Source organism: Thunnus maccoyii, chromosome 3 (assembly GCF_910596095.1).
Source record: "Thunnus maccoyii chromosome 3, fThuMac1.1, whole genome shotgun sequence".
In the NCBI taxonomy this organism is placed as follows: Eukaryota; Metazoa; Chordata; class Actinopteri; order Scombriformes; family Scombridae; genus Thunnus; species Thunnus maccoyii.
This window is the reverse complement of record NC_056535.1, coordinates 6,117,789-6,139,472: the sequence shown is the minus strand read 5'-3', so window position 1 is coordinate 6,139,472 and position 21,684 is coordinate 6,117,789. Positions and strand designations below refer to the sequence as shown.

Genomic DNA, 21,684 nt, shown 5'->3' with positions numbered 1-21,684 from the left:
CCTAGTCTTCTTTAGACATGTTTTTTTTTTATCTGTGTGCAGCAAAGACTGAAAGTGATTAAAAAATCTTAGTTAGTTGCTAAGTTTTTCAATTAAGCTGTAAGTGAACTCTGAGTCTTTCAATTTTCAGGCAATTTGCATATATTGGTAAGAATCATTAGAAGCATTAACATCATAATTTCTTTTAATCAACTGCAGCCACATCTATATATAATTTCTGAGTGGCAGTGAAACCAATATATTATTGTAATTACTTGCTATTAGTAGCAGCAGTACAGTGATAATAGTGGTGGTACAGGTAGTGGTGGTAGTAGTAGAAGTCATTGGCATAAGGTCTAGTATAAATAGTGGTAGTATTTATAGCAGCAGCATTACTAATGTTACAGTAGTACATTGGGAAGGAATTCAGTCAAGATAGCATTTCATTCTTTTTTCTATTTGTTTTTTCAATCAATGTACTCGGCGCTAAAAGCAATGTGAAATCTATTATTTGTAAGTGTTTTAACTTTTCCTTTTGTTGTCTAGTTCTTTGAAATGTGTCCTTGCAAATGAAAAGTGTTACTGTATGTAAGAGGAATGTGTCATTATGTGTATCATGTTATTAACACAAGAAGCACTGTAAGCACTTTAAACCTACATTTTGTTAATAAGGCACAGCTGGATATACTCTGTGTAGCCAGAACATTTATCAACGTCCATTTTCTTGGCATCAAGTAACTAAATAGATTACAGAAGCAATAGGCAAGAGCAAGTTTGTGAGGCGCTCAGTAGTGTGTTATCTTTAGCTGCTGGGGTGCTTTATCAGGTCGAGCTGAAAGGGGTAGAGAGAGCTAAAGCAAGACTCTGATATGGTAAAAACAGACCTTTTAAAAAACTGGAGAAACAGTACTTACCAAGTGTTACTACAGTTCTATGAGTATGAGTACCCTGACAGGACTCCACCTCAGCACCCTGAGACAGATCAGTGCACTCGCCACCAAATCGAGTGGTAACAAGACCTATAAATGTGCAGGTTGCAATTAGTTTCAGCTCCCGTTAAACTCACCTGAACTGCCAGTGGGACACAGAATTAGCAAGGGCGGGTCCAGGGGTGGCACCATAATCTAACAAGTGCTCATACCTTAACAACAAAATGAGTAGTTTAAGAACAGTCCATTATGGCCGTTATAAAAAGATATATAATATAGTGTAATAGAGTAAGGGAGAGATTGTGGTCATGGTTAACTGAGACTGGTTCACAAACTGTCCTCCATCACCAAAGCCTCTTTGGTTGCTGGATGAGGGACAGCAGGAACAAGATGTAAACGCAGCACTGACATATCACCTCATAAATTTGATATGGCTACTGTGGTAGCTCTGTTTTTGGTCTCCACCAACTCCTGAGAAAAATATCTTGCTACTTCGCTACTAAATGCTCTGCTGTGTTCACCGTTGATTAACTGTCATTTTCTATTTGTTGCTGTGCAGAAGCCTACCGTGCGTTTTTTCAGAGTTCTTCACTGTAAAGAGATGCCTGCTGCTGCTAGAAGTGAGGTTGATGAGAGCAGTGAGAGTAAATTAAAACATTAAAGGTCCAGGCTATAAAACCAAAACAATGAGCTGAAAACTGTTAAAATGCTCTGTAGAGTTGAGGGAGACTGCAGAGTCTGGTGATAAATCTCTGTGGGTTTATCACTATGAGCCACACCTCTCACATTACATATAGTCATTTTTTCAGCTTCAACTTTTCATTAATACATTGGGAAACTAAAAAGCATGTACTCTCCTTGGAACTGAAGTGATACTACAATCACATCTTGCATTTTGTCGTTTGTATAGATAATCATGTCAGTGTTTTTACCTGTGCAATTATGAAATTTTGAGATCTTGTGGACCGTTCTTTCTAGCAGATTATTGTGTGGATTATTGCTTTTGGTTGGCAGCAAGATTCAGAACTTTCTTAAAAGAGACATCATGATAGTGATTTTCAAATAACTTAAATGGCAAGCTAACACATGAGCATAGGGCCTCCCTGTCTGTTGTGTTCAAATTACTATTTAAATACTGGTGGATTTTGTTAAGGGGTGTCACCAAAACAGAGCTGTGCCCCCTTTTCCTATTATATCCGTCCTGCCCTGTGCATCATAGTCAATGTTTTGTACTAATTGAATCTATCAAATTAACACTGGTGTAAAACGTTACAAAACCAAAACAGGCATTATCCTAATAGGCACAGAGCTTGATTCTTTCATAAGACACACTTTAATGTGTATAAAAATGCTCTCTAGGAGTAAAGCACAGCCTTGCACCATTGATGTACCCAAGACAGACTCTGACAACCCTCTATATGATGTATGGAGATAAAAGGTGTCTTTTCTGTAGGTGGAGACAGGAGACAGAGCTGGAAGGTAGAGAATCTGAGATTAATGAGAATGCGGCTTACTCAAACACTTTCAGGTGCCTTTTTGTGTGTGTTTTTCAGTGGTTCTGTCTAACTATTGCTTGCTGCGTTTTAAAACTTTGTGCTGTCTCTGTTGAATCACAGCAGGGGTGGAATAACAGAGTTCATCTGTGCTTCTCTGTAATGGCAAAATTACACAAATAGTTGTAATTTTGGAGAGGCTTGTGTCGAACATGCCTCATCTCTAAATATATTTTTACCCAGGAGACGTTAGATTAATGCTGCTTGTTTCCTAGAGGAGCTCTGCAGAAGGTAGATTTCACTCCTTAACTGGGTGTATTGCTTAAATTCTTACATCAGTGCAGCTTTTCCAGAGGCAGCCTCTGACATTTCCACCAACTCATTCTGTATTCTTCCCTCAGAGTTGCTGGTAAACTGGATAAATCTGCCTCTTTTCTCTGTGCCCTATTTACATCCTACTTAACTCAACAGCCCCTTTAAACCAAATACCTATCAAATTGGTTACAAAGTTAGAAAGCATTTTAATGTTTAGTCTGGGAATGCAGAAGTAAATGTACCTTGTGTTTGACAATCAGTGGCGTTGTAGAGCAATGTTCTGAAGGTTGAATATTGTTTGCATGTCATGTTTCACCAGTACATTTTCATGAAGATGTATGTGCATGCTTGGCAGTAATGCATATTTGCAACTCATAGCAGTAATGAACCATAAAAAATAGCAATACAGTAAAAGAAGAAGCAGCAATCACTCCCCTTCTTCAGTCAAATCAGAACGTAAGGATGATGTAAACACATAGGCACCTGAGCAATGGATCAAGTGGAGCAAATGGAGCAAATGCATCTGCATTATTCAATTAGTGGGAGCATAGTTATGGTTTTGCTACCCCACTTTTTTATCTTTTTAAAAATAAACTTATCATCATACAGTCCACACAATCAGGAGATTATATTTAAGCAGCCTATATCAATGATCATTTTACTATTTTCAGCAACTGACAAAAACAAGTCATAAAAAAAAATCACACATTTTTGGACCACCCTTTGAGTTGGTTCAGTCAGACCTGTCGCTGGCCGTTTGTCACAGCATGCTTTGGCTGTCAATCACAGTCTGTCAATCCAAACAGGAGTCTGACTGTTTACTAAGGTGAGAAATATGCCATTTATCTCAGCTGCAATCATTAAAAATAGAACATAGGAAAAGATAGGCTAGCATATGTTGAATGAATCTGCTTTGCTCACTGACTCCAGCCAAACTTTAAATTAGCTAAAAGTAGGATTATACTGAAGCTGAAATGCTGAACCAATTTATGAGTCAATGTTAGCTAACTTTGCCAGCTTGCCCACCTAACGTTAGCTCGCTGATCGGATGGGATTTGGCTGTGGAGACGAGACGTTCACAAATGAGCCAAATCAGTCGGCTCTTTTAAGTGTAACATGGCTATTAACAGGGCTGCCAACTCTCACGCATCACCATGAGAAACACATGCTGTCACGCCACACATCCATTTTCTCATGCAGTGAAAAACAAGTTCATAACTTGAGATGCTGTTCTTAAAGCATTCTTGGTTTTCATAGCACCCTCAATCTAACTAATCTAGATTTGTGCAGGTGGCTGTTTCCTAACTTAATCTGAGAGGTTAGGTGGTGTAAAAATGTAGGATATTTTGTTTTAATTTGTTTTAAGTTACATTTTTTTTTCTATGGTGAGTCAGAACATAGAAACCTAACATTTAACTCAAAAAACTAAAGATTAAATCAATTAACAATAACTGAACTTACATGTTGAAATAATATAGAAATAAATAATATAAAAATATGCTCTTTACAACCTTTGATCTTCCCTCAAAATCTGATCAAATCCAGTATCAAGGGGAATCCACTTGACTATATAGTTGCAGAGAAAACAGGAACAAGAAGTAGTACTGCTACTAGCTAAATGTAGCATGAGTTTCCATCCAAGAAACAGCAGACGTGTTTACTCTATTAACATTTAATCGAAGCCCTAATCTTTCCCTAACCATGACCAAAGCGCTTTTATAGTCTAAACTTCACCACATGCAGGACTCAGTATGCAAACTCTAGTCTCTCACAAATTCTGCCAAAGTACCAGAAGTGTTTCAACAGAAGGCCATTCTGTCTTTGTTTTCCTTTTTCCTCAATGGCTGTTAACACATCTGCGCATTGTACACCCACCATCTTCCCCAACCTCCTTGCTATGACTTGTGTGTGGTACATAAATGTTGCACTTCCTTCTGTCAAAAAATGTTGAACAGAATAGAACAACCAGACAGGCATTATGTGTCCCTCAGGATATATTTAGCACAACATATTTGTATATAACCATAATTTGCAGGACACAGTATTGTCTGTCATCATTGCTGACATTCTCATCTATCCATTCATGTACAGATATTTGCTGTGTGTTGAAAAACCTTTGACATACAGGCAACATCCCCAACCAATTTCAATTTGAATAAAAACTTTTGTAAAAAAAATGTGTCCTAGAACATGCCAAATTAATTGTTTATCACTGAGTTAGTCCCCAACAAAAAGTTTCATAATGTTTGGGTTTCCTTTTTGACAAAAAAATAAAATAAAATAAAGCATTTTCATGAATACTGACTTTTAACATGTTTTTTTCTTCACCTCATCCTCATTCATACCTTCAGCTTCTTTCCTGTCACTGAGGTTTGAGATGCTGAGGAGAGCTACCTTCCTGACGCTCGACGTACTTTTGAGTTTTAATTCTCACTCCGGGGAGATATTGTCTGTGTTGAGGAGAAAAGCACCCAACTGTTGTGAAATTCTTTGATGTTTCAGAGTTTTTCATCTTTTGGCTTTGCCCTTTTATGAGCACAAAAGCTATGTGGCTTCAAGCAAGAACAATGCTATGAGAACTTATAGGAGTGGCTTTGCTTTCATTTTGACTTAAAAGTTGTCCCTAGAGTTGCTGCTGGAGATATGGAAATGAATGTATATGAGGTATTTTGTGTTCATGTGCCCAAAACCCTTTTTTTCTTTGGTGTAACTTCTAGGAAAGTGGAAACTGGAGTAAGTTGCACTGTGGATTTGAAAATTTAAAAGGGAGATTGAAAGAGTCTGTTTACACTTTTGAGAGCCGACTGGTTGATAAAATATATAAAAAAAATTCACAGGTTAAATTTTAGTTCACCATCTATAAATGAATCAAAAGTAATATCATGGTGCTTTACTGTTTACTGTCTATGTTCCTGCTGTCTTTTTATGTTCCACACCTTGTGAAATGAGCATGCTGATCAGGATGACAAACAGGATCAGGATCATCAACATCTTAGGTGCTACTAATGAAAATCATACCACCATACTCATGTCACCTGTTTCTTTTCCTACAGATTGAGAACCCAGAAAGGTGCAAATCGGATCCCATACATTTGTGATTGGATGTGAGACTACTTTGACCCTACAAAATTGAAGATGATGTTGCTATGGAAACTGCTGGTGCTGCAGTCACTTATGGGGTGCCTTGCAGGTAAAGTATCTTATTAAGAACTTTTGATGCATGCCAAAGCTGCCTTTGTGAAGTCTGAGTCCTTATTCATATGTATTTGGGGCAGGTGACAGTATGAAAGCCGTAGTTTAGAAAGGAGCAACCTCAAGTAGATTAGCCGAAAGCAAACATATTTTTTTCCTATTGATATAAAATAATAAGAATGTTGAATCCATTCAACAAGAAAGTTACTGTTAAAGTAAGCCTTTGTCTGCTAAAGATTTCCAATCGCAGGCAATATTGCCTTTTGGCTTTGCCTTAGTGTTGTATGTGGCACTCAGAAAAGGTTAGCGATATCATCCTGAATGTGAATGAGGTGAGTGTAACGCATCAAAGCAGGCATGAAAATATGCTGTTTAACTGAGTTTCACAGATCACAAATAAGTGCAACATTTTATCACGGGTGGAAAAGTGCATGAACTTAATACTTTGGTAAACTTATCATCTTACAAAGATTTTGTATCTGTGAAATGTACTGTATCTGTGAAATTCTATAAATATTCAACATGCAGCCGCTAACAGTCTCTTAAAGTAATTACATCTTAAAATAAATAATGAATGAATAGGCATCTAAACATATTAAATATTTGAAATAAATACATAAATATTAAAGGCTTCATAATGAGGGCTGACACACACAAATTAAAGGTACCCTGTGGAGTTTTTGACCACTACTAGTGCTGTGGAGCAATGTTTTTATTAATGGGTCATCCCAATGTAAACATTTTTTTTTTTTTGTGTACAAAAAAACTTCACGGGAAATTATTCTAACAGCTAACATATTTCTATGTTTTTTGTTTATTATTTCTTTTTAAACTTAACTATAAAAAGGTTCTTCAAAACTTGAACACTTTCTGAAGCCATAGACTCCATAGTTCACAGTTCATAAGTAACAAAAGAAAAAATGTCAGATGTGTTTCAGAAAGTTCCTCATGGGCTGATTTAAATTCATGTTGCACCAAGTGTGACAGAGTTATCTGGATTAATTTTATTGCATGACTGACCCTAATGATGTCTGTGAATATTGGTCCAGCATTTTAGTTAGCAAGTCACCAATCAAACAGTGATCCAGTAAATGAAAATCAAATAATATGTAATGACATGTTTTAACACTGTAGCAGCAGTTATTTTGTGAAAAAAATGCTGCAAATAAGGTTAAATTTAGGTTAAGTTCTCAAATTAATATATGAAGGCCATAATTCAATAGGAATCCCTTCCTGGGGTTTTCAAATGTCCATCATTCATTTATCATGCAGTAAAGTTGAATTATAGCTTCATTATACAGTGGTGCCCATTTCAGCCAGAGGCTCTCTGGCATTGATCACATTTTGATGGAGGACTTTAATTTGTCTCCTATACAAATAGGAGGGGTCACCAGAAAGCATCAGTTGAATCACTCAGAGTGTTTAATCAACAGGTATTATACTAATCAAGATGAGGAAAAAGGCTCTATTGATGAGGTCTGTGTTCTGGTGAAACCCTCCTTCTCATTACTCAACATGCATTAGGCCTGTAGTGAACCCCTTGCCCTCTTCTGCACATTAGATTATCAGATTTCTTTAAGGAAACCTTGAGCTATATTGCACTGGCCTCACTGTTCTCAATTACACATGTTCCTATTCATCTTATGGTTGACCCAAGAATCCGACATGATCACACAGTGGACAGCTGGTTGACCAGCATGCTTTGGGTGTAGCTAAATCCTCTAGTGTTGATACCTCATTGAAGTCATTTGTGTTATAGAGAAATGCATCAAGGGTGCAAACATAACCTGACACAAATCACCAGCCTTGTGATGCTTATAGATTACTGACCTTTCTGAGAATCTAATTTTTGTCCCCTAAAGAACCATTGGCGTTGAACAATTTCCAATCACTGCTCCGTTTCATCATAATGCTTTCATTTCATATACCTGAAGCAATTAGAGTGAAGAACAGAAACATCAAACAAGCACTGTTCAAATAAGTTCTTTATGAGGTCTACTGTTGGACCTAGCTGGCTGAATCTCTGTTCTCTGTTTGAACAAACAGGTTGTACATTTCCTCTGAATGGACGATATCTACTAGCATCTCGCAATATGAGAACACAGGCCATTCAATATTATCTGGTTAAGGATCAAAAGATTGTCACCGAGCTTTGTGTCTAACCCAAATTGTATCAGCAGGTTATTATGTCCAATAATATGATGTTCTGCTGCTAATCTTAGCTTTAGTTTATCACCAGCCTTATCACCAGAAAAAACTCTTGATTACATTCAGTGGCAGTGTTTTTTCATGTCCAGTAACAATGTTGGTGAATTATTTCTTATACAATATTCAGTTATGGCAATTATGGTATGGCTAAGGTAAGGGAAAGATTGTGGTTATGGCAAATAAACTACATTTAAGGTATAGCACATCGAAATACCCACAGACACTGTTAAGTAAGTCTGCACACAGATAGTGTCCTAAAGTAATAAGAATTAATTTGTCAGGATACTCCACTGTCCTATTTCCTAGTAAATCCCAGCTACTGTACCTTGACCACTCCTTCTATCTGTATGCTGCATCCAGTGTGTGGTTCCTGCACTGACACTGAACACTGGCACTTGTACTTCATCCAAAATGAACATAATTCCAAGGGATACTTGGCTGGTATCACAGATTCAGCTGAAATATAGTGATTTCCAACAACTCAATTGTCAGCGAGAATCAAAACCCATTTAGAGCCTCTCAGAACATATTCTGAAGGTTATATCAGGTTACATATGGACTGTACATATATCCAGATCTCCACACTGTCTTAATATGAATATTTGTCTTCTCTTACATTCAGACAGCTTTGATGTAAGAGCAAGAGCAGCATATGCAGATTTACATCGTGGGAAAAGCAGGGTTAATGAGGACACAGCTACTACATTTTTAAACTACAGAGTGAGAGCAGACAAGCCCGCTGAGAACGTCCAATCAGCCACAGCCATGAAAGGGTCGCCCTTAGACTGAAATTGGTTTGTCCTCCTTGCAAAATTCACGAGAAATGAACATACAACAGGGTATATTCTTAGACCTCCATACCCTTAATGTGTTTTCAGCTGAGCTGGAAATTAAAATCTTGAAACCTTTTTCTTTCTTTCCTTTTTTTTTAGATCTTTAAACTTGAGTGCAGGATTATTGCACTAACCCTCTCACTTATCAGTTTGGAATAAAACTCACTTTACAATCAATGATATGGCCTTGATATGGATTAGAGAGGTGGCTGAAAATCGACTACTGGGAACAGGAATGATGCACAATATGCAGACCTAAAAAGCTCGGCTCTCATATGATGCAGAGTGCCAGAATGGATTTGCAAGTAGAGTACACCTCATGTTGGCTTGGGGAAAGGAATTGTACAGATGTTTATTGCAGCTTTAGTTACATTCCTCAGCCTGGGGAGTTATAAGTTGATTTGTTTTTGTTTTTTTTTAATGCACAAATGAATAAAAATGCTTGATAATATCACGTGTCAGTGGAAACCAAAAATCCAATTACATTTTGAAATTAGTCACCTGCTTGCTCACTAGCTGACTAGACTGCTGGTCTGCAATAATGGGTAACAAAGTTAAGGGGGGGTGTTGTTTCATTTCAGATAGCATGGCACAGCAACTGAAACAATGTCATTTCCAATGCTTTAAGAAATTCCAGTATATGGAATTGTTACATTTTTACATAACTGTTGGTCATAGTAACTTACCTCCTTCATTGTAGAGATTTGGGAAATGCAGTCTCTGGCTAGAAAGATGCAAATCCGGAAAGAAGCCCAAATGCCTTACAACTTCAGTTTTTTGGAGAGCTGAGAAATCGTTTCAAACACTCATCTTTGACTCAAACTACAAGTTAATACAGAAAGTACACACAGTTCCACTTGCTGAGGGACTTATCGGTTAGTGTGAGGCTGAGGCTCACTTATGATTTAGCTTGTGTGCATCCTAGAAAAGTAGCAAACATGAGAAAATGCTGTTGAGCTCCACCTGGCTACTGTGTGTCTGTGTGTGTAGGGATCACTTTGCAAGGGATCCAATCAGTTTCATGCAGGTGTACCGCACGGACATTGTCACCTGTCACTTAATCACTTTTGTTAAGCTTATGCTAACATTGTGATTTAACTAAAATTTAATGTTCATATACTGTATGTTGGTTCTCCAGAGCCTTTTCCATCAAGTCTAACTGTATAACCATTTGCTCTAAATGGTCAATTTCTTGACGGAAGTGTCTCTGACTTCACCTTTCGTCACTTGGACTCTGCAAACAGATGCCAGCAGATGACCTACAGCTGGGACTGATTAGCTGGAAAATACACTGGGACCACAGCATGGAGCCTTAGCTAGTTCAAGTTCAAATTTAATAACAATACCACAGAAAATGAATATTTTACATGTTTTTCTAAGGGTATTTCTAGGCGTCCTCCAAAAAAGGCCATTTAAAGACACCAAATGACCCCTGCTTCAGGGTAACTGAAGCATAAACACATTATAGTTCTTTGTTCCCTTCTTGAAAGTAAACTTTGTGCATATAAAAGAGTCAAAACAAATTCTATGGTGAAAAAGCAGTTCATATAAAAAGTAACACACAGCAGACTGTTTAAATTTACATAATTTCCATGTCGTGGCTTTATAGGAACCAATAAAGCTGCATATGGTCATTTTTGGAATTTCATTGACTATTCAAAGTGCCAGTCATCAGCAGAATCTGTTCCGATTGGCTCAGTCTTTACTTGAAAGAAGAGGAACAGGCACTTCCTTTCTACGCGGACTTTCATTGGCTATTGTAGGCTGTGGACAACACATGGAAGCTCCTATTGGGTTGACATGCTAACGCGAATTATGATGGAAAATATGTGGAATATTAGGACATCTGCCGGCTAATTTGAAATGATGCAACAGCCGTTAGTATATATATATGTAATAATGTGTTTTGGACTAAAAATTTTACTGGATTGGATCAACCAGACCTTTGCCAATGTAACAAGACCGTTTTTTGTCGGAGTTGTATCAGTCAGTGGAGTAATATAAGGCTTCATAGGTGAGTAGCATGAATTTTGTAATTGTTTGTTTGTTGGTGGTCTGACAGAGGCATTGATTGTACCTGCGGTTGTGATTGTATCTTGAAATGGTTTGCATCAATCAAATCACAAGAATCTCAGCTTTCGAAAGATGTGTCGCATGAGTACCCACTTAAACATAGGAGTTGGCATATTTTTGTACTTAACAGTCTGACAGTCCACAGGTGGGCCATTTGATCGTTAAGGGGTTGGCTGCCTTTGTTTTTAACACCACTAGAGCAGGAAAATTGTGGGGTTCACTTTTAGGTTTCAAATGCAGCTGCGACACCTTCATTGTTCTGTAGTATGTGGTAGTGGTTGTAGGAAATGAACTGGATATTTTGGAACCTGAAATATTTGATCTTAGAAATCAAAGCACCCATCAACTGACTGCAACTTGGCTTTTCTTTTGTTACCCAACCATTATGCATTAAGCTGGGACGCTGATGTGTAGTTTGCCAAAAGGCTCCAGAGGAGCAAATTGGGTGGGTGGAGGGTTGTGCTGATAGGGTGGTGATATAGTATGTGTACATGTTGTAGGTTATTTTGCTTACTTTGTTTTCCTGTGTGCTTGGTGAATCACTCCTCCCTGTTAGTGGTTGATTGCTGTAGCACCACTCTCCCTCCCGCTCTCCTGGTTCCCATGCATCCAGAATCTTAATTCCCTGCTCGTTGCCCCAGCTTATTCTACCATGATGATAGCAGCAAGCGCCCTTTACTTCTGTTCATGCTTTCTTGCACATTTTTCACCAAGTGACTTTTTTTTGTGTGTGATTTTTGGGTCCTGTTTCAAAACCGGTTGATTTCTTTATTGTAAGAGTTGCTGTGGAGCAGATTAAAGTGGCTGTATTTCCAGACAGGCTCAGTATTTTATACAGGGGCACCAACACACACACATTGGACATGAGCATATTGGTGCTTTGTGAGTGAAAGAGGCCTTTTTTAAAAAATAATGGGCACAACATCTTAAAATGCAAACATGTTTCCGGTGCATGAAAAGTGAGAGAAATATGTTTTCCTCGCAACAAAAGGATTCTGAGAAAGTAACCGAACAGGAAACAGGAAGTAATTAGACAGAGAAATAGCAATGGAAAGTAAGCCTTGTGTTCAGGGTGGATGCTATGGCTTCATATTGTAAGACATACAAGGATGTTTTCTCCTTTTAGTGAAAATTGCATTTTTTTTTCTTTTTTTCTTCATTGGTAAACACTACCAAAATCTTGCCTTGAAGGAATATTTCTGCATTTTTTTTTTAGAAATACACTACCACTCTCATATTTGTTGGATAAGTATGAAGCTAGATCCAGCAGGCTATTAGCTTAGCTAAACATAAAGATTAGAAGCAGGGGGAACAGCTAGCCTGGCTCAGCCCAAAGTTTTTTAAAAAAAAAAATCTCTCAGCACCTACAAGCCAATGTTTAAGCCAAAACAAGTTGTGGTTTTAGAAGGAGTTATGTGCTGGAACTATTTCTCTCCTGATCCTTGTCATTACCGTGAGATTCGAAGAAGTCACAGTTGCTGCATTTACAAAATGTGGGCAAAATAGGAAGAAAAGGGGAACCTCCCATTATTCCGGTTTGGTGGTGTTCATGCATGGTTTTCTCCACTGCTAACCCTTTAGACACATCATTTAAATTGCTGAAAATAGTTTCCTTTGAAGCTTTTTTTTAACAATAGAAAACCAGAAACAAATAAGCTTCATTTTAAAGTAACTGAATGGATTTTATTAGTGTCAGTGCACAATTTTTATGACTCAGTTGCTTAATTACTAAAGGATGTGACATGGACATGGCATGTGCCTGCTCAATAAATGCCTGACCAGCATGGAACTCCCCATATAAATACAACTTGACATTTTTACATCAGTACACATTCTATTTGTGTACAAATCAAACAAACAAGATATAATGTGTAAATCGGTTAAGTTTGGGCAGATTTAGATAAAGCCAGGTTAGCTGTTTCCCCCTGCTAAGCTACGCTAATTGTCTCTGGGTTCTAGCGCCATACTTAGCATACAGATATGAGAGTGGTATTGATGTATAGGTATGTTCAGACACAATGCGAGGTGAATTTCAGAGGCGACACATTTGCAGGTAAAGTTAATGGATCAATCTGTGAAAGCTGAAAATATTTCAAGCGGACCTTCTAAATTTACAGAGAGGAGAGGAAAAAGGACAAACTGGATGAATATAAGAGAAGGAAGCGGTGTTGTTGGTCACTTCTGAGATCAGTCGGAAGTTGAGCTGTCACACAAGCACACACACTCTACCAAACACACAATCCTCGTATATCAAACAACAAACTGCTTTGTAACTGCCATTCAGAACTGCACATAGAAGCATTTTCTGATCTGACATCCTAATCAGCCGGATTCTAGGCACGACAACAACTTGGTTAGGATAGAGGGGGAAAAAATCATTGTTTGGGTTAAATAACTACTTGGTTAAGGTTGGAGAACCTTTGTCATGATGGTTACAATGATAAAATTAACAACAATAACCCTAACCCTATAAGACATGTTTAAGGTCAGAAAAATTGTGGTCATTGTTACATGAAACCTACGTTGACTGTTGGAAGGAAACAGGAAGCCAACAGTTGATTCCCATGTCAAAGTCCAACGTTTTATTGATCTTTGTTCCGGACAGACTAGAGTTATAATTCCTACAGCCTCTAGAGGACTTAAACACCTGAGCATAAACATACATCATTTTGGGGTATCTGCTGAAATGATGTATGCTTTTATTTTTCTTGGAAGGACCGTTTACAAATACAAATACTACAAATACAGTTTACAAATACTTACACAAATGCTTTGTGTACAAACACACCTTTAACTCTCAGCAAGACCCTCATAGGCATACACTATATATCCCAAAATGTAAAAATATTCCATTAACTTTAACCAAAGCTGTTTTCCTTTCCAACCTTTTTGCATGACAAACAGGTGAAAAAACAGTAGTAAAAAGAAAATGTTTTGGTTTTGAAAATGTTTTTGTTCTGACTGAGGTGACCTCAGCAGCTAATGAGACATTACTGGAGCTGTTCACAGCTTTTTACAACATTTCTGAGGAACGTGTAGAGGACAACCTGTTGTGACTTGTTTTGGATAGTTGGGGCACTAATGCTTTCTTTTCAGCTAAAAGCATGCATGACATCTCTAATCAGAAATACAGGACTTGTTGTTGGCCTTGACACAGCTCTCCTGTGTACATTTGCACTTTACTGTAATTTACCCTTTTTAGCAACTACAGGAGGTTTTCTTCTACTTGAAATAAAAGTCAGCGCATAAGCTGCATTTTCTACAGCTTAATAGAGACCCAAGACCACAAGCAGTAACTCTGATGTTCTGTCTGCTTTTCAGTTTTCAATAAGGTATATGCCCAAAAAATGGATAAAACAACCCTGTAAAACCTTCAAATTACATTTGTATGCATTGTTTTTCATTTATTATTCACCACCATACTGTGTGCATTAATGCATAGTGAAGATGTTCAACTTTCCATGACCTGTTCCTCTGAAAAACAAAACAGATTGATGAAACAATTGAGCTATTTTTATTCTTCTGTGATCTAAAAAGAAAAAAAAAAAAACAGTCACCCATGGTCTTATCATTAAGAGTACAGCAACATTCTGTTTTTTTATGGCTCTGTCAAAAGTCCCTCTCACGTCTGCAGTTTGTACAAAATGCAGCAGCTTGAAAGACAAGATGGCATCACCCCAATTTTTAACTTTTGCCATCAGAGCCTCCAGACTTTGAAGAAAGCCGCCTGAGGAGATTAAAGTGGATGATGCAGTATCATCTTTTAATCAAGCTTTAAAACTCACTTTTATAGACTGCCTTTGTGTAATATGCTTTGTTTATTGTCGTTGACTTTTTTTTTTCTTGGTACTGTTTGTTTCCTGCTTTGCTCTTCTATTATAACTTGAAATTGATATTGTATCCTTCTGTTTTTGTTCTGGATAATTAATAATTATATTTGTAAGAATATTTTCTTAAGTGATCTCATAAGGGACAGTGTTTCAGTAGTACTTTAAAGCAATGTCATTATTACATCTTGTAATGAATGGGATGTTGTGTGTGTGTGTGTGTGTCCAAACTGTGCAGCAGAGTATATAAAAAGCCTGCCTGTCCAGGGCATGAGACAGCATTACAAACTACAGTATGGGTGTAGATTTACATGGTTATGATACAAATGATTTACGGGTGAAATATTCCCACAACATTTTGACTTGTAATCACAAGGCTGAAATAGATTTCCATTATGGTTCGAATCCAGTGTGTTCTGTGGACAAGCTCAGAGTGTTGAGGCACCACTACAATGTGCAGTCTTCCCTTAATTAAAAGTTTTTATTGCATAACCCTAACCATACTTTAAATTTAGTTTTTTTGTCGTAGCAGTAATCCTTCCCTAATGTCAACCATAGTTGTGCAGATATTGTAGAAAGTGAGAATTTAAAAAAATGTTGGCATTGGACATTGAATGTAGTCCAGAGTTTTGTCTGGCAAAGGGGTTGGTTATTTCAGATTTTGAATGCCACCTATAATAATCCCATCAGCACACAGGGTTTTCATTTTTATAGTACAGTTCCATGTCACTGAATTTTTTAGATTTTCTTTTGCAGCTGGCCCAGTAGACCTTCCACCATCTTAAACACAATGAAGTAAAAGGAAAAAAAAATTTCATGCCAAAAAGAAACCATTTTATTCATGCAAAGTTACGCATACAAAAGTCTAATCCACAGCCACAGGTAATCCACAAGATAACAGTGTAATCGCCGGCAGTATGCACAGTGTATCCTAGCTCACTAGTACTCGCACTAACATGGCAATTTCTGTGGGTCACATGACTCTCGCAATCACAGCAGTCCACAAGACCCTCTCTTCTGATATTATGCTCTGTATTTCTTTATTTTCAAATTATACATTTTATCTTGATATATTTTTATACATATATTCAATAAACACCATGTGTGGTACTTACCCAAAAATTCATCACATCATAAGCTCTGATTTATCTGTCTTCTTCTCATATCCAACCCACATTTGTATCTCCATCAACTTTGAAACCAAACCTATGCCCATTTTACATCACTTGTTTATTTTAGTCTGGTGGACATCATGGATGTATGTATCTGTATGTGTGCAAACTTTCGCATTGGTTGGCTTTTATATATAAATCTCTCCTTGGGTTGGTCCTCCTTGTCTGTGTACATACATGTGTAAAACTCATAATCAATATGGCCTGTGCTCTAACGATATTCTACAGATATTTAGGCAAAAGGCTTTTAAATACGCTATCCCTTCTTGCTGGATTAATGTACAGAGGGACCCAAAATTGTCAGAGCTGATTACTATGGGGGAATTTAAGTCCATCCAGAGGAAATAGTACTCTTGGTCAATGTGATTGCTCCTAAATTTATAGAATATATATATATATATATATATATATATATATATGTATACATATATATACCTGACAATTTACTCAACGTGGGTGTTACCTAACAAGTGACTAACAAATAGAGCAATTAAGCAGATCATATCTACATTAGTCATAATAAATGATTCAACGTGTCAGCCTCTTGAATATTTTATATGTAAAGGTAACTGCCTCCAGCTCACTGCTGATGTGAATAAGTATGCTAATATAACAAAGTTTCCTCTGTGCTATGGTCATGCATTATTAAATATTTTAATTTATTTGAATATTCATAAAGGGGGATCATATAGAGATCATAGGGAGATCATATATCTTGTCTCTATGAGCTTTATTCACCTGAGGATTGTTTGCTGAGCACACTTGCTTTTTCCTTTTCAACGCTACATGATTTATACTCATACTCAAAACCTCACCTGGGAACTGCCCAGTATGATCAAATCTGTGCATGCTGTTAGTCACAGAGCTGCTCTACTACTTCGCTCAAGAGTAGTTGCTGACGGAGGTGTGTATCTGTGTGTGTGTGTGTGTGTGTGTGTGTGCGTGCAGATTGAATCTGTTTAGAAGCATCTTAGTATATATACATCAGTATATCATTATTTAGCATATCAGCGGATACATCTTAGTGTCTGCTGATATACATCGGCCATCTGTGATATTCAGTGCATCACAGGCTGTTCTATGGAGCCCAAGAAGAGCGCTGAGCTGCTGAGGTAACAACAAATTGAGATCTAAATGAACAAAAATAAGAAACATATCAGACAAAAATATTCAACAAATCAATGGAAAAGTGCTCACAAATTGTCTTTTTAAAGGATTTGTTCACACAAATCTCCCACAAAAAATATGTTCTATTGCACCAAGTGGAATCTAGCTATGCAGATAGTTTTGTTTTTATGTGCTGAGGTTTTGAGATATCCGCCTCTGAGATTTCTGCTGCCACTCCAACACAATGGTGGTAAATGCTGTTTCATTTGTGCCGCTCAAAACATTGCAAAATTACATTTGAAAAACTCAACAGCAGTGTGTCTTCTGCAGAAACTGTGTCCCGGGTTTCTGAGGTTAATTCAGACCTCACAGTTAACACATTTGTTCTGTCTCTGATTAGTCAGAGTAACCAGGACATTGTTTCTGGAAAGACAAGTCGCTGTTGTGTTTTTCAGATGTCATTTTTAAATGGTTTGAGCAGCAGAAATGAAATTCCATTCACATCTTTTGTACTGGAGTAGAGGCAGAAATCTCAGAGATGGATTATTCAAAACCTTGGCAGTCTGTAAAAAGACAGGATGCTGCATGAAGTATTTTATCAGTTCTTGTGGATATGTGGTTAAAAAAAATAGGTTACAAGTCACGCATCTTTATGACTGATGTCTGATTTGATTTGATATTTTCTACCAAGACCTTCAGAAAACCAACAAATGACTACACTCATTATATTGCTCAGCCATATAAGCAGTGTCCTTGCAGTTAGACGGAGGCCCTCACAGCTAAGAATGTTTGATCCCGCAAGCACCCTGAGTGAGCCTGCCACACTCCCTGAACAAGATAACTGTAAACACCAAATGACACCAACCATTAGGAATGATAACAACTTTGTTATATATGTCCTTGTTGGCGACATGCAATATTTATGCCACAGGCTGGCTTTACATTATGCAGAAAAACACACAACGGCTTACAGGTGAAGCTGTAGCTGAAAAATATTTCTGAAAAATACATTTATAAATAAAAATGGTCCTGAATTTTATTGTGGATGAAATTTTTGTAAATGCATGATTCTAATCCAAAGAGAAAGCTTAAGAGTAGTGTCAGAATACAAAGTAAGTACTACTAATAATGGAATCAGCTTTTTACACAAGAATACAAATATTTCATGTATTTTAAAGCAAAGGCTCAAATTGAGGTTCGTTGTCTGTGTCAACTGTTCAGGCTTAAAATGTGAGGAGACTCTATGTCCATTTAGTGTGTGACACATGGAACTAGAGTTGGTGGTGTTTTTAAATGATCAGGTCCAAAAATCACAGAGCAAATGTGAGTTTTAAAGATCCTGACTAGACATGTTTTACAGTACATAAAAATACTTAAAAAGAAAATACACAAAAATAATTTTTGTCTGGCATATGCCCCTGGCCCCAACAAAAATTTCAATAACCGTGTTTAGCATGTTACAATCCTTAAAATGACATCTACTCCTTTTCCCTGATTGAAAAATACAGAATCTATGAATGTGCAAATATTTTTCATTTCAAGAGTTGAACTACTGGATACAAGATGTCTCCTAGTTCACTAAAAAGTCCATTCTCAGTGTATGTGTACTGGAGGCTTCAAGAGTCCACATCACACTTGTATAAATTGCCTACTGGACCAGGATTGTCTCCAATCTAAACTACTTGCGATGTCACAGATCCTGCTTGTAGGTACTGGCCTTGAACTCTCCACATTCAACAGATGATTTTTCAAATGGCTTTCTAGTATTAAACTCTACTCGTACATTATTCTGTACAGTAAAGCTCAAATAATCACCTGATGGAACAAGAAGGAACACATTTTTTGAGCGGAGGAGAACGTTTAACTATTTTAAAAAATTTGATCATAATTTATTATTAATTTGTTTCAAATTGCATCATCATTCTGTCAAATTTGGTTTACTCCCTGTGCTTTTACTAGATCAGTGATTGTGAAATGGATGCTCACTGTTAAAACATATCATATATATATATATATATATATCAGTGTCCTGACTAAAGAAAATGAATATTCCCAGCCCAGTGAACTATTTATGTGCTGTGACAGAACTATCTATCCTAATAGTTACAAGGAAGCATGAAAGATGCGTGCAAATATTCTTCATCCTCATCACCTTGATACCACTTATGAAGTCTTTTATCCTCACAGGCTTGGCCAGATGTTCAGCAGGCCCTCAGCATCATGGAGAAAATACATTTTCTTCAAGGTTCATGTGTCACCACTGTATCTATTCCACGTGCAGAGCCTTGTGTATTATCTTGAACAATCACAAAGGACACTAGCTCTAATGAACTCCACGTAGAGGCTCGGAAAAAAACATCTGCGCAACATGTTTGATCCGCCTCCTCAGGAGATGTGCTATCTTTGCTTTTGAAAGCAGGTTGTTATATGAGAGTTAGAGTATGTAAGAGTTGATGAAAAACTTACTTCACTATATGGACTTACTTAGGTGCTGCTCAACCCAGTTTTTTTATTCATTCTGATCCATGCACGATAAATTCATATACTGTCACCTGCAATTGGACTAGAGATTTTTTTTTTGTTTTTTTTGTTTTCGTCTTTAAACTGTCACTTGTCAGCACTGAAACTGCTCTTTGACAGACCAAAGCAGCTCTACTGTGAATACTAGGTGGAGAGTGGGAGCACAGAGATGAATAGGAAGCTTACATCCTCTCATTTATAACCCTTACCTGTCAGTTTAGGCACATTTTGGATTACTGCATACGTTTATTTTTAGATGATTATCTGACAAGAACCACAGAGTAAAATGGATCACTGTAGTACATCCACATACACTGATTGACCTGATTTAACATTGCACATGGGGGGATGGGAGTGGGGGTAACAGTAGGCTAATAGAAATGACCAGATGCCACGGTGGAGGGTCTACACTAGACCCTCAAAGTGGAGCAAGCTTGGAGTCCCTTAGACAGTATTCCAGGGGGTTCCAAGCAAAATGACGACAGGTTTCTGTCATTCAATTCATTAGAAATCAGTCAGGTTTTGGATTTTTTGTGTTTAAGACTGACGTTAGTTTTATTTTTAAAACATTGTTATCTTTCCATATACAAAGTTCAGTGCTTTAAAACCAAAAGTCTTATTTTCAGAGAAATCTAATCAATGGAGGGCATAGCTATTATGTGTCTGATTGAGTCGAGAGTCTCAAAACATCTGAGATCCCAATAACTAAATGGCACCGTGGCAATCATGGCTTCAAATCTGTTGTCATTAAATCTCTCTATGAATCACCAACACAAACACTGACTGCAAATCTGCCACAAAGAAAATACAATATAATCAGTATTACTGTTATCATCATTATCATCAAGATCAATGTTCTTATCACTGTCCTCAGCATCAGTCACCATTTTCAAACACAGTTATCTTCCACCATCATCACAAACATGATTAAGGCTAAGTAAGAGTTGTCATAGTACCAAACAACTTGCCTGGATTCATAAAATGTTGAGTATGATGAATTGTTAGATGGGCATGTACTCTTTATTTAATTTAAAAGAAGGTTTTCATTGAAAGTGTCACTTGTTTAACCAAGATCCAATTCTTATATCAACTAACCCCAACCTTTAAAGGGGACCTATTATGCTTTTCCTTGTTTTCATAGTCATATATATAATGTTACAATGTCAGATGTTTATGTTAAAAGTGGCCAACGTGTCAAATAATAAGGTAAACATATGTAGAAGTAATCCCTGTGAGCAGAAACTGAACGCTCAGTTTCCAACGTTTTTACTACTTTCAGCCTGAGCCCACGTTGGCTTGTGACAGATAACTTTATATGTCCATCTGCTCCACGCATAGCTCGCGACTTCACGGCTCCACTCCACTAACATTATGGCATTTTACCATTGTTTTGGGGTAGTCATTAGGGGTGTGCCTGAATACAAATATGTTTTTCGGCAAAGCACAAATAGTGGGTTTTTTACGAATATTTGTTTCATACAAATATTTTCAAAATTATTTGTTTTTGGGAAGAAAAAAACAAAAACCAGCGAGCAGGTCAGTTATAGTCGCTATTTCAGTGTCTCTCCTCTGCTCCGCTGTTACGTCTATCAGCAGGTCTCAATGAGGGGAGTCACATCCACCTGCTACATGATGCATATTTCTTAATTTGGACATCACTTTAATTTTCATATTTAATTTTCTAAAATTATAAGCATAATAAAAACAAAAACAGGATTTTTAAGCCTCTTTCCACTTTTATTTGAATACAAATACAAATAATTTTGCTGCCTCAACAAATACAGATACAAATACAAATACTGGGCCCTCTGCACATCCCTAGTAGTCATGCCGAGCCATGACTCCATTACACAGCACTACAAAGTAAAATAAGTAGTTTGTTGTTTTAATTAGCTAAATTTAATAATTATCGATTTTTTATGAGGAGCATGTCCACAACTCCTCAACTACTGTATATTTCAGTATTTCACAACATTTAGTTAGACCATGTCAGAAGCTCAGCCAATGCAAGTATTCATCTAAAATGCTCAGTGAGC

At 37.2% G+C, this 21,684-nt stretch overlaps 1 protein-coding gene across 6 annotated transcripts in view; it reads left to right on the top strand.

Moving 5' to 3' along the window:
• Positions 1-21,684, top strand: part of cntn4 (contactin 4) — a 204,705-nt gene that overhangs the window by 59,776 nt on the left and 123,245 nt on the right. For all 6 annotated transcript variants that reach the window (XM_042401257.1, XM_042401241.1, XM_042401273.1 and 3 more), the window contains one exon: positions 5,770-5,906. In XM_042401257.1, coding sequence (XP_042257191.1) covers positions 5,852-5,906 — 55 coding nt within the window. In that variant the 5' untranslated portion in view covers positions 5,770-5,851. The remainder of the gene's footprint in view (positions 1-5,769; positions 5,907-21,684) is intronic.